At 40.2% G+C, this 14,215-nt stretch overlaps 1 protein-coding gene and 1 long non-coding RNA gene across 4 annotated transcripts in view; one reads left to right on the top strand and one right to left on the bottom strand.

Moving 5' to 3' along the window:
- SSH2 (slingshot protein phosphatase 2) overlaps positions 1-14,215 on the bottom strand; it is a 246,769-nt gene that overhangs the window by 135,285 nt on the left and 97,269 nt on the right. For all 3 annotated transcript variants that reach the window (XM_055577066.1, XM_055577063.1, XM_055577064.1), the window contains one exon: positions 286-329. In XM_055577066.1, the coding sequence (XP_055433041.1) occupies positions 286-329 (44 nt within the window). The remainder of the gene's footprint in view (positions 1-285; positions 330-14,215) is intronic.
- LOC129649543 (uncharacterized) overlaps positions 1-14,215 on the top strand; it is a 113,730-nt gene that overhangs the window by 32,098 nt on the left and 67,417 nt on the right. The gene's annotated exons all lie outside the window — the stretch shown is intronic.

The following is a 14,215-nucleotide window of genomic DNA, read 5'->3' as shown; positions in this document are numbered from 1 at the left end:
CTGGTTAAAAAAATAAAAAAGAAATCTACTATTTAATTAAGTTAACTAGTTAATTTATATATTGAGGTATACTTGCCACACAATAATTATATTAGTTTCACGTGTACAACATAATGCAGTCCACTACTTAAAATCTGAGTCAGTAACGGGATTCTTAAAGCAATTCCATTTTGAGACATCAACTAAGCATCTTGGAAAACCAGGACAAACTCATCTGACAAGACTGAGAAAGAATTAGAGAAAAAACACTATAGAAATGCTATAGGATGTAATGAACAAACATACCTCCTGGGCTGTGATCGGCATTCTTCCTCCCCACTGTCTGCCTCCTGTAGAGAGAGGAAAATAGAAAAAAGTTACTTAAAATCTGAGGTCTCATATCATAATACCAACAATGAATGCAATTTTATTAAGCTTTACATGTAGGGAGTATCTCATTGATGGTGTGTACTTAAACTAATTTCTCTCCATAAAAAGTGACTTCAACCAACCCACTGGGTTGATATTATATCAACAGAATGTATTCCTAGAGGAAACTTTAACAATAGCCTACGAATTTTTTAATAACAAAGTATTCATAATTTAAAGAATACCTCTGAAAAATAACTTGAGATGTTATGTTACGGTTACTTTCAATTAAAATGAGTGGGCATTCTTTCACCAACAAATACCATCAAGGTGACCTATTAATGATTCTGATCCCCAAAGAACCACCTAAATAATGAACACCATTTTGAAAAGTTCTCTTGATCACATGACCATTACCTTAATGAACTATTACTTACTGAATATTTATAACATTCCAGGTGCCTTGCTCAATACTTTTAAGTACATAGTCCAACTTATTCCTTATAAACTGAGAAGGCTGATCATACCCTAGTTTTCACCAAGTCTGACACATACACATAAATCTACAATCAATGCAACTAAAAAGCATTGAATCATTGTTTAATTGCAATATTTATTTTTTATAGTGGCACATCAAATAATTGAGGTATCATACTTACAGCAATTTAGGCTCAATAAAATATGAATATTTTATAGAAACTGAAATTCACAAAAAGGAAAGAAGTTGCTCAAGGAAACTCATGTAGTAAGCTAAAATTAAAACTGATAAAATACTGCCTCCCAACAACTGAAAAAGGGTATCATTCACCCTGACCTAGGTTAGGAATTATTATATGTTAAGATATTATATAGATCTTCATGGAGACAAGAATAGCAACATGAAGGAAAAGCGTGAGAAAAGATGAGAGAATGATACTGAGGTGCTAACTTTGTCTTTAAATTTCCTCTCTGACATTTTATATTTGCACTCTGGTCACTTTTGCCCTATTTGGCAAACACAAAAATAGGAGAAAAATAACTCAAACAATATGAGTGTTGTCTTCTGGTAAGTCACCCACATTTTCAGTTTATGGAACCACCCCATTACCTTTACATCATCCTGCCTCCATTCCTGGGCAGAAATGGCCAGCTCTATAGCTGTTATTCTTCTTTTATTTTCATGATTGATTTCAGGTATGCCCTTATCTTGCACAAACAGCAGGAGACAGCAAAGATCATACCCTCAGAGGGAGGACAGGGAGAGGGTCATGGTATATTACACTCTGCCTCCAGGGGAAGTTTTAGGTTTAGAAGGATGCCTTTCGGGAAGTGAAGAACAGTGTTTAAAAGAACCAATCGTCTCTAGAGTCAATAGTCAGAACCTGGAAAGTCTGCGTGAATGAAAATGAAAAGACTCATAAGCAAATACAAATGTTAGATTTTGGAGCCTAAGGGAACTATGCTTCCTTGGAGGGTGCAAAGAGCCAAAACCAGTTACATCTACAGAGGTGAACTAACATTTATTTAATACCACTACAGGCCAGATAATTTATACATTATTTTATTTAATGTGCACCACAATGCCATGGGGCTTGCTAAATGTCACAAAGCCAATAAATGATGGGAGTCACAATTTGAACTCAGGCCTATATTTCTGCTATAAATAGCTGCCTCTAAACTAAAAATCTGCCTTTGGTACCTCAACCCCAGGACAGGGGGTGGGAAGGGAATTGCAGAAGAAAGTCTAACTTTTCTCAAGGATTATAATAAAACAATATCCTTTTGTCATCTTTCTTCTATGACGTCTACACTTTAAAATAGTGTCAAAGGCATGGAAAATTCCTTTTTCACAGAAAAAAAGTAAGCCAAAACAGTGTTTCTAACACAAGATCCCCAAATGACTTTTTTTTTTTCTTTTTTAGATAATTTTACAATAGTCAGGCCAATGAATTATTTGCTTCCCTTTCATCTTACTTGGAAAAAGAGGCTTAGGAAAAAAGAAAAAAAAACTCAGTATGTCAAGGCAAGGTAAAATGGAATTTTTTTTAAAAAATGAAGAAAGTGTTCAATTATGCTTATTTCAATGGAATTCATTGCTAAAAATACAAAGATTCAACACTGCTTATTCAGCAAGATTAATGATCAGGTAACACAGTTACCTTGAATGGTGGCAGTTAAATGGTAGCTAAAGGGAGAATGCTTACCATTCTGTTGTAACAAGTGCGTACACTAGACCATATAAAACCAGCTATCTTGTCAAATAACTTGACATATTGTTGGTAAAAAAAAAAAAAAGAAAAGAAAAAAGTGCAAACAGTGTGCTCAGAACATTAGAAAACACCAGGATAAAAGTGTAGATATATCTATCAGTTCTTCTAAGTAGATAGAATCATTTTTGATGAGTAAGGAGAACGAAATAATTAAATGAATAAACACAAGTTTGTTGACTTTTTAAAAAATATTCCAGAGTACTATTGTTAAGTAGTTTTTATTTAAAGAGTACAATTTCTTCCTGATGTTCTAAAGAAAAAATTGACCTATAAACAATAGAGTGTGAGATTCTGAATATGCATTTAATTTTAGGATATTCATAAAACACTAATTCAAAAAGATACACGCACCCCAATGTCCACAGCAGCATTATTTATAATAGCCAAGATATGGACGCAACCTAAGTTTCCATCAACAGATGAATGGATAAAGATGTGCCGTGTGTGTGTGTGTGTGTGTGTGTGTGTGTGTGTATACATACATATATATAATGGAATAAATGGAATACTGTTGCTGTTGTTTACTTGCTAAATTGTGTCTGACTCTTTGTGACCCCACGGACTGTAACCTGCCAGGCTCCTCTGTCCATGCTCAGCCATAAAAAAGAATGAAATTCTGCCATTTGCAACAGCATGGATGGACCTGGAGGGTATTATGCTCAGTGAAATAAGTTAGAGAAAGCCAAATACTCCATGTTATCATCTACATGTGGAACCTAAAAAAATAAAATAAATGAACTCTTAGAACAGAACAGAAACAGACTCATAGATATAGAAAACAAACTGGTGGTTTGTTTACCAGTGGAGAGAGGGAACAGAGTGGGCAAGGTAGATGCATGGGATTAAGAGATACAAAGCACTGCGCATAATGAATAAAAAGGATATATTGGACAGCACTGGAAAATATAGCCTTGTAATAACTGTAAATGAAGTGTAATCTATAAAAATATTGAATCACTATGTGGTACACTTTAAACTAATATAATGCTGTATATAAACTATATTTCAATTAAAATATAATACATAATTTTAGGGTATTCAGGAACCATTAAGTATGAATTGATAAGTTAATACATTCTTATTAATCTTAATACCTGAACACAAAAGTAGGTCACTTAAGTAAAAGATGTTTGAAAAAGAACATAAGCATCTAAGTCATATTTGTTGAGAGATAGGCTGGAAGTGCTGCTAGCCTTGAAAAACACCAGGCTAGGTAGGTGTTAAGCAATAATTTCCCAACCTTTATGGTCCAAAGTTCTTCACACTTTCCTACCAAAATTCTTTACACTCCAATCCAAGTGGATTCATTCATCATTTTTCAAAGGTCCATGTTGTTTCATCATCGTGGAAGGCCCTTCCGCACCCTCCTAGATCTTTCTGCAACCTTAAAAGCTGGCTTTAAAAGTCAGTAGTTCATGATGCTTCTGTTATCATCCTACTGAGAGGCTGTCTGCCTCCCTCCAAACCTGACAGTTGCTGTGCCTGCTTTCTATAGCACTACTGAGATCTGTCTGTGGGTTACCGCTGGGCTCTTGTTTTACTCCATTATCAAACTGTAATGTGCCTTATTTTCCCTTTGCATCTCACCTTGTGTTTAGCACAATGCACATGGAACTCGATAAAGAGGTGAATGGATGCATGATTGGAGCAGTGAACTAAAACCATGCAAACGCGGAGCTAATTGGCTGTGCATTCTTAGCTAGTAAGGACTATGCCAGCTATGTTTTACCCTTAGCCGGTTAATAGAACAGTTTTGGTTGCTCAGGAGTTAGTCTGTGATGAAGATCTGGAAGTAATACCTTAGGCTTTTCCTTTGGTTAAGCAGAGAGAATCATTCACTTGCTCTCATTTATGTATTCATTCACTCATTCCACATTAATTGACCACCTATGATGTGTTAGGTACTAGGCACCAGGAATTAAAAGTAAGCAGAATCGCCCTTATCCTTGGATAGTTCATATTGTAGTAGGGGAGACAGTTCCATAAGCCAAAAATTATATGTCATTTGGCTTACAGCAGAGGATATACAAAGTGCTCTAGAAACAACAGAGGAGGAAATGACTAACTGTGGGGCTTGGATATGCTTCACAGAAGTTAATTTTCAGGCTAGGCTTGAATTAGTGGGTTTGTGTTAGATGGAAAATAGGAGGAAGAGTATTTCAGGCAGAAGAGCTGGCAAAAGGAACAGAAAGAGGAGTAAGAGTCTGGACATGTAGGGAATGGTGAGCAGCTGTGAATTCCAGGAACAAAAGGATGGGTACCGGAGGTTAAGGCTATCAGGTAATACTTATGTTACGAGTCCATAAGAGTAGAATATTAAGATAACAGTCCTAGGGTCACAAAAAGTGGTTGTGGATTATTCATTAACTGGACTTCAGATTAACCATCAGTCACTTCTGTCCCTGGGAAAAAACAAAGGGTATCTGTCCGACAGGAAAAAATAATCTAGTAGTCTTTCTAAGAGTAGACATGAGCTTTGAAATCAGGAAAATCCTGCTTCTGGCTTTTGAAAGAAGCAAATGTGAAGGATACAGGCTTGAGGAGGAAATAGGGCACCATATTGCCACTTGGCTACTGGTAAGAGAAGGCTTAGATTCTCTCTAAGAAACAAGAGAGAAAGAAGATGGGGATGCAATCATGTTTGGGTTATCTAATGCTTTCTAACAAACCACTAATTTATTATATTTCATGGGTCAGAACTTCAAGCAGTATTTAGCTAGGTGATTCTTCTGCTCCACATAGTACTGCTAAAGGTCACTCAGTGCTACTCTGGTGGTATTTAACTGGAAGTCGGGCCAAGTGAGAGTCCAAGCAGTTTCATGCATATGCCTGACATCTTAGCCTGGAGGACTTAAGCTGGGCTCAACTGGACAGTCAACTAGGACGCCTGTGGATTGGGTCTTCTCAAAGTCCACTAAGGCCTCAGTTCAGTTCAGTTCAGTCGCTCAGTCGTGTCCGACTCTTTGTGACCCCATGAATCGCAGCTCGCCAGGCCTCCCTGTCCATCACCAACTCCCGGAGCTTGCTCAAACTCATGTCAATCGAGTCAGTGATGCCATCCAGCCATCTCATCCTCTGTCGTCCCCTTCTCCTCCTGCTCCCAATCCCTCCCAGCATCAGAGTCTTTTCCAATGAGTCAACTCTTCGCATGAGGTGGCCAAAGTACTGGAGTTTCAGCTTTAGCATCATTCCTTCCAAAGAAATCCCAGGGCTGATCTCCTTCAGAATGGACTGGTGGCCTTAGGGTTGGTCTATTCGCATGGGGGCTTAGAATTCCAAGAGGCTAGGCACAGAATTGGCACAGTGTCACTTCTGCCATACTCTGCTGGTGTATTAAAGAGGTCTAGCCCAGATTCAAGGGGAGGGGTATTAGACTATCTTTCAGTGGGGGAAAGAGCAAAGACTTCATAGTCATCTTTAATCCACCCTCTCAATACCGATGACTAGCGAATAAGTATGCAGGCAAAATGAACAGGACAGGAAAAAGGCAGTTAAAGAGTTAATGAAGTAGAACTTCTAAAGACTAGGGCCACAGAAATATCCAGGAGAGAAGAGAATAAAGAAGATGATTCTTATTCAGTACAAGATGCATGGAAGGCCAAATGGATAATTTTACAGTCTGGTGTCTATAACGAAGTGCCCTCTCTGAAGATAAGAAAGGACCTGAAAGTGTGGCCATTCACACACACACACACACACACACACACATTACTGTCCAGGACCAGAATGAATAACCTGGGCACTTACATCTGAGAAGCTGGTTTGTAAGAAGCTCTGCTGCTGCTGCTGCTAAGTCACTTCAGTCGTTTTCGACTCTGTGTGACCCCATAGATGGCAGCCCACCAGGCTCCCCGTCCCTGGGATTCTCCAGGCAAGAACACTGGAGTGGGTTGCCATTTCCTTCTCCAGTGCATGAAAGTGAAAAGTGAAAGTAGTAGCTCAGTCGTGTCCAACCCTTCACAACACCATGGACTGCAGCCCACCAGGGTCCTCCATCCATGGGATTTTCCAGGCAAGAGTACTGGAGTGGGGTGCCATCGTAAGAAGCTCAAACCTCATCAAATCAGCAGTCCCGATATAAGATGACTTTGTTTTAAAGTTGTTTAAATTGAGATGCGTGATACTTGCTGGGATTAAGATCCAAAACAGAGATTCAAATTAGTCATATTTCAGGAAGATGTAAGACACATCACAGAGGATAACATAGGCAAAACACTCTCTGACATACATCACAGCAGGATCCTCTATGACCCACCTCCCAGAATATTGGAAATAAAAGCAAAAATAAACAAATGGGACCTAATTAACCTTAAAAGCTTCTGCACATCAAAGGAAACTATTAGCAAGGTGAAAAGACAGACTTCAGAATGGGAGAAGATAATAGCAAATGAAGCAACTGACAAACAACTAATCTCGAGAATATACAAGCAACTCCTACAGCTCAACTCCAGAAAAATAAATGACCCAATCAAAAAATGGGCCAAAGAACTAAATAGACATTTCTCCAAAGAAGACATACAGATGGCTAACAAACACATGAAAAGATGCTCAACATCACTCATTATCAGAGAAATGCAAATCAAAACCACTATGAGGTACCATTTCACACCAGTCAGAATGGCTGCGATCCAAAAGTCTACAAGTAATAAATGCTGGAGAGGGTGTGGTGAAAAGGGAACCCTCTTGCACTGTTGGTGGGAATGCAAACTAGTACAGTCACTATGGAGAACAGTGTGGAGATTCCTTAAAAAACTGGAAATAGAACTCCCTTACGATCCAGCAATCCCACTGCTGGGCATACACACGAGGAAACCAGAAGGGAAAGAGACACGTGTACCCCAATGTTCATCGCAGCACTGTTTATAATAGCCAGGACATGGAAGCAACCTAGATGTCCATCAGCAGATGAATGGATAAGAAAGCTGTGGTACATATACACAATGGAGTATTACTCAGCCATTAAAAAGAATACATTTGAATCAGTTCTAATGAGGTGGATGAAACTGGAGCCTATTATACAGAGTGAAGTAAGCCAGAAAGAAAAACACCAATACAGTATACTAACGCATATATATGGAATTTAGAAAGATGGTAACAATAACCCTGTGTACAAGACAGCAAAAGAGACACTGATGTATAGAACAGTCTTATGGACTCTGAGAGAGAGGGAGAGGGTGGGAAGATTTGGGAGAATTGCATTGAAACATGTAAAATATCATGTATGAAACGAGTTGCCAGTCCAGGTTCGATGCACGATACTGGATGCTTGGGGCTGGTGCACTGGGACGACCCAGAGGGATGGTGTGGGGAGGGAGGAGGGAGGAGGGTTCAGGATGGGGAACACATGTATACCTGTGGCGGGTTCATTTTGATATTTGGCAAAACTAATACAATTATGTAAAGTTTAAAAAAAAAAAAAAAAAAGACACATCAAAGTAAAAATAAGGAAGCCAGAATACAGTGCAATCCTTATTTCTGAAATCAAAACCACACTATGCTGTCATTATGACAGGTTTTAAGAAGCTGTAAATGACCTTATTGCCCATGATTTCAAGCAATAGAAAACCTCTGTGAGACACCTACTATTTCTCAAGTATTTCCTTTGAATTCCTTTCAAATACAAATACATATGAATCACAGTTGGAATGGTTAATGAGGTACTTCCTCAGTGATAAGAAAGCCAGCTGATTAGAATTTGGCTGATATAACTTTGCTTCTGAAGAACACCAAGTCTTTGGTCAACAGCTAGTTGAAGAGGTATCACAGTACAGTCACTCACTGCCCACTAGAAAACCCGAGCTCTGGATGTGGAGCTGTTACTGGATGCCTTTTGTTTATAATCCTTATTCTACTTAAATTTTTTATTTAATACAGGCAACTTAACCCCACCTGCACCCCCCACTTGCCCTAATTTCAGAGTAGCTAGACTGTTTTTTCTATCACAGAGATCCGACTCCTTGAGGCTACTTGGTTTGAAAAAGCAACAAGTCTTATCATGTTCTGAACCTGTCACATTTGACAAGCATGCAATATGGAAATTTCACAGGTCACTGGTCCTTAACTCTGGCTCCATTCAGAACTTTTTCAATAACACAAATCTCCAGGCCTCACGCCTACAGACTTTTATTCTTTATCCCTGAGGTGAAGCCAGTGGTGTGCTGGAGCCAACTGTTAAGATTTTTAGGGATCTTATGAGACTCACACTGGTAGTCTGAAGTTGGCTATGGTGGGACTTTTACTAGGAATATCAGCAAATGCTACAAAGCAGCTCGTACCCGGAAAACATGTTTTTGAACATGTACCAGCCCACCATGAGGTGTGGGGCCCTAGGATCTGCGCATTTTCAAAGCTCTTGATAACTGACAAGCAGTTTAAATTGAAAACATTTGTCTTAAAGGTTTGGAAAAATATCAAAAGTTCAGGGTAAACAAAGCTACTCTCTTCAGGTTAACTGTGCCATGCCAGGTGCCAGGGAGACCAGTGATGACGGGAACTCACCTCTCCCGAAAGATCTATGGCTCCTGTCCTAGACTGTAAGCTCTGTAAGGGCAGAACTATGTTTGCAGAGTGGCAGTCACACAGAAGATGCTCAGAGAATACTAGATGAAATAATAACTATTGTTCAAGGTATGGTAACTTGTAAGTGGCAAAATTAGGCCTCCACCTTAGGTTAACTCAGTGTATTATGTGCCTCATCGCCATTAAATTACTGGTCATATCCTTGGTTTGTCAATCCAAGAAGAGTGCTTAAACATGGGGTAGAGAGCAAGCAGCATCCATCATAAGATAAGACTCTGCCTCTGTGCTGCTCCATAATTTAAAGTCTTTTCATGACTATTATCTCATTTGAAGCAACCTAGGATAAATGCAGCACAGGCATGATTAACACTTACTTTTCAGCTGAAGAAACTGCCTCATGGAAGTGAGATAATTTGCTCAAAGTAACCTAAGAGTAAGCAGCAGAGTCACGATTCTGTCTGGGAAGGACAAATAAACCTTCTATCAGAACAAACTGCTCTTCTTGCATGACAGGAATATGCCACGTACACCAATAGGGGTCTTACACCTTGTCTTTATCTCCCTGTCCAGATTCTGCTTCCTACTATTAAAGTGAAATTTCACTTCCACTTCACTACTCTTTGAAGACCTCATATTTGGTCCATTTCCTTTACTGTAGCCTGAGGTCTCAAGATGGACATATGCTTTTATGTTCAGCCAGGACATAGTGGTACAACTGTACTAATTGCTTACACGCTGAAATACCGAATGGTAAACAGTGGCTGCCTAGAGCCCCTCGGATTGTTTCATGATCCAGCAACAATCAGATTCAGTTCAGTTGAGTCACTCAGTCGAGTCTGACTCTTTGCAACCCCATGCACTGCAGCACGCCAGGCTTCCCTGTTCCTCACCAACTCCCGGAGCTTGCTCAAACTCATGTCCATTGAGACGGGGATGCCATTGAACTATCTCATCCTCTGTCATCCCCTTCTCCTCCTGCCTTCTATCTTTTCCAGCATCAGGGTCTTTTCTAATGAGTCAGTTCTTTGCATCAGGTGGCCAAAGTATTGGAGCTTCAGCTTCAGCATCAGCCCTTCCAGTGAATATTCAGAACTGACTTCCTCTAGGATTGACTGGTTTGATCTCCTTGCGGTCCAAGGGACTCTCAAGAGTCTCCTCCAACACCACAGTTCAAAAGCATCAATTCTTCGGTGCTCAGCTTTCTTTATGGTCCAATTCTCATGGTCCAACTCTCACATCCATACATGACTACTGGAAAAACCACAGCTTTGACTATACAGACCTTTGTTGGCAAAGCAATGTCTCTGCTTTTTAATATGCTGTCTAGGTTTGTCATAGCTTTTCAACAATCAGATTAGTACCAGGCAATGTGGAGGACCTCCGGGTCTGACTCCTGCCTATTCTGATTGGTTGATAGCTATGCCATACTAGTTGTTAAATATTCTGAATACCACTTCAACATCTCTTCTGCTGTCTAAACTTTGGTTTAAAATTCTTGACTCTGATCTTGTCTTCACCTTGGAGGCAGTGCCTCTATTGTTCTATTGTTTGTGTGTGCTGCTAGCTATACCCCAATTGCTGGCTTGCCTTCTGCTCTTATTACTAGTCATCTGTTACACATGATTACCATTCTTCCACAAGGAATTTAAACAATAAAAGGCATTGATAACACCCAGGGAAGCGAAATAAAATCCACTTATGAAGAGTCTTTTTATATTAAACCTTTAAATTGTTTATGGACATAAAGAATTAAACTATGATCAAGCAAAGTTATTCAGTTGAAACATTATTCAGAAATAAGGTCAAAGAACAAAAGCAGAAGAGTAATGAAACAACACTGATCACTTATCAAACATTACTAAACTAAGCAAGCATGATTGTTTTCAAATTTCTAATCATTTCCAAAATAAGGAGTTGATAAATACTGTTAATGGTTCTGACCAAAAAGAAAATAGAATATTTAAAACAGATGTACTGCTGTCAGTTTTGATTAGGGGGAAATACATTGCTATTTTGTTAATATTTATATTTAAATCTAGACATCATTCTAAGCCATCAACAGGGGAAAAGATAGAGTCACGTTACTCAGTATCTTTGAATGTAGTAGTAGTAAAAGTTGGTCAGTCGTGTCCGACTCTTTGCAACCCCATGGACTACGGAATTCAGTCCCTGGAATTCTCCAGGCTAGAACACTGGAGTGGGTAGCCTTTCCCTTCTCCAGGGGATCTTCCCAACCCAGGGATCAAACCCAGGTCTCCTGCATTGCAGGCAGATTCTTTACCAGCTGAGCCACAAGGGAAGCCCAAGAATACTGGAGTGGGTAGCCTATCCCTTCTCCAGGGGATCTTCCCGACCCAGGGATCAAACCCAGGTCTCCTGCATTGCAGGCAGATTCTTTACCAGCTGAGCCACAAGGGAAGCCCAAGAATACTGGAGTGGGTAGCCTATCCCTTCTCCAGCGGATCTTCCCGACCCAGGAATAGAACCGGGGTCTCCTGCATAACAATAAATAATAAACTAATTCATTCAGAGCTGCTAGAGTCCATCAGAGATACAAAGAAATATGAGATAATACTATGCTGGAGTTTATCTGCCTGAAGCAATAAGGCTGTTATACTGGAAACAATGCTGCAACAGGTACAGTGTAAATGTATGGCACAGGAAATACACGTCACTGGAGTTTAGAAAGTGTGTATCACCAGGGTCCAGGGTTCATAGGAACAAGTGAGCTCTGAGTCCAATCTTGAGGGAAGAGCAATGTCTGAAGAGGCAGAGGCTGACAGAGCATTTGAGACAGGGACAAGAGGAATGAACAGGGGGAGTATGTTTGACACACTGGGCCGCTGGTCAGCTGACCAGCTGAGTTGAAACCCAGGGCTTGCCTTGAGGTAAGCTGCAAAGAGCAGAGAGCGGCAGTCTAGACCTGATCCTAGGAGGAAGCCAAGGAGGGGATTTATCAGAATCTCAGAAAGTAGAAAAAATTATAAATATGCTGCTTTGGTGGTAATTAAAAATTCTTGAAGGGAACAGAGGCTAAAAAAAGAAAAAGAAAAAAGAGACTAAAATTTGGAAAGCCAATTGAGAAAAATTAGGTATTTTTCCTAAAGCCAGGATACACTGGTTAATTTAACCACATCTCCACTAGAGGGCAGACAAGTCAAACCCTACACTGGTTGAACTGGAGAACTGGCATCCACAGAAAACATTAAGAGTGAACACCATTGCTGCTTAAAGACCACTTCCAGTGCCTTCAACCTTGGAAAAAGCCTTTAGTCAGCAGATAAATCTTTCACAGAATAGCTTAAGTGGTATAAAATGTGTCTTAATTGCAAAGTGGACAGGTGGAAAAGTTATACTTTGGGAATCTGGCTTGGCTGACGGGCACATGTGCTTATACGTGACAAGCATACCTGGAATGCCAAGAGTAGCACTCATCACTGGCTAATTTACCTCAATCCTCCCCACCCAACTCAGGAACACTGTAAACACTACTCATGGCATAGCATGATAATGTGTATACTATCTGGACCATGATTTCAATCTAGGTACTCATTTTGGTCCACTGGGGAGGTGCTTGGTCCTAAGAACTTATATCCCCTGTATACAAGTCAAGAAGCAACATGAAGAACTCGACATGGAACAACAGACTGGTTCAAACTTGGGAAAGGAGTATGTCAAGGCTGTATATTGTCACTCTGCTTATTTAACTTATATGTAGAGTACATCATGTGAAATGCCTGGCTGGATGAAGCACAAGCTGGAATCAAGATTACTGGGAGACATATCACTAACATCAGAGAGGCAGATGACACCACCCTTACAGCAGAAAGCGAAGAGGAACCTAAAGAGCCTCCTGATGAAGGTGAAAGAGCAAAGTGAAAAAGCTGGTTTAAAACTCAACATTCAAAAAACTAAGATCATGACATCTGGTCCCATCACATCATGGCAAATAGATGGAGAAACAATGGAAACAGTGACAGATTTTATTTCCTTGGGCTCCAAAATCTCTGTGGAAGATGACTGCAGTCATGAAATTAAAAGATGCTTGCTCCTTGGAAGAAAAGCTATGACAAACCTAGATAGCATATTAAAAAGCAGAGTCATTACTTTGCCAACAACAGTTCATATAGTCAAAGCTGTGGTTTTTCCAGTAGTCATGTACAGATATGAGAGTTGGACCATAAAGAAAGCTGAATGCCGAAGAATTGGTGCTTTTGAACTGTGGTGTTGGAGAAGACTCTTGAGACTCCCTTGGACAGTAAGGAGATCAAACCAGTCAGTCCTAAAGGAGATCAGTCCTGAATATTCATTGGAAGGGCTGATGCTGAAGATCCAATACCTTGGCCACCTGATATGAAGAGCAAACTCACTGGAAAAGACCCTGATGCTGCGAAAGATAGAAGGCAGGAGGTGAAGGGGACAACACAGGATGAGATGGTTGGACGGCATCACCGACTCAATGAACACGTATTTGAGCAAGCTCCAGGAGATGGTGAAGCACAGGGATGCCTGGCGTGCTGCAGTGCATGGGGTCACAGAGTCGGACACGACTGAGCGACTGAACAACAACAACAACAAAGTAAGAGTAAGGTGACGTCACCAGAGGCTCTTACATGTGCATTTGTCTTGGCAGGCTGAGGAGCTGTCATATAGGGGTGTTGGGAGGAATCCTTAGGTCTAACTAGAACACAGCATCAATATTAATATCTAAACAAAAGAACAAAGAATTCCATCACACATTTAGATGCTAAGATAGATCTGCAAAGTACTATAAGCACTTTTCCTGTTTTGCTGTCTTACAAAATGTCACGATTAAAGGTGCAAGGACAATTCTGTTTAGTAGGCTGACTTTTTTTGCCATTAGCTGGAAGTAGTTTTCCTCCACTCCTGGCCAATGCTTGCATCACAAGCACTTTCTTTCCCCTGGGAAAATGACAACATTTAGTGTCAGAGATTATGTACTTCAACTGCAGATGAAATTTGCTATTCTAAAAAATTAGTATTTCCAACAAGCTAGGCCACCTTGGGCTTCCCTGGTGGCTCAGAGGTTAAAGCGTCTGCCTGCAATGCGGGAGACCTGGGTTCAATCCCTGGGTCGG

Source organism: Bubalus kerabau, chromosome 4 (assembly GCF_029407905.1).
Source record: "Bubalus kerabau isolate K-KA32 ecotype Philippines breed swamp buffalo chromosome 4, PCC_UOA_SB_1v2, whole genome shotgun sequence".
Classification (NCBI taxonomy): Eukaryota; Metazoa; Chordata; class Mammalia; order Artiodactyla; family Bovidae; genus Bubalus; species Bubalus kerabau.
The sequence above is the reverse complement of the archived record's forward strand: the minus strand, read 5'-3'. Positions and strand labels throughout refer to the sequence as shown.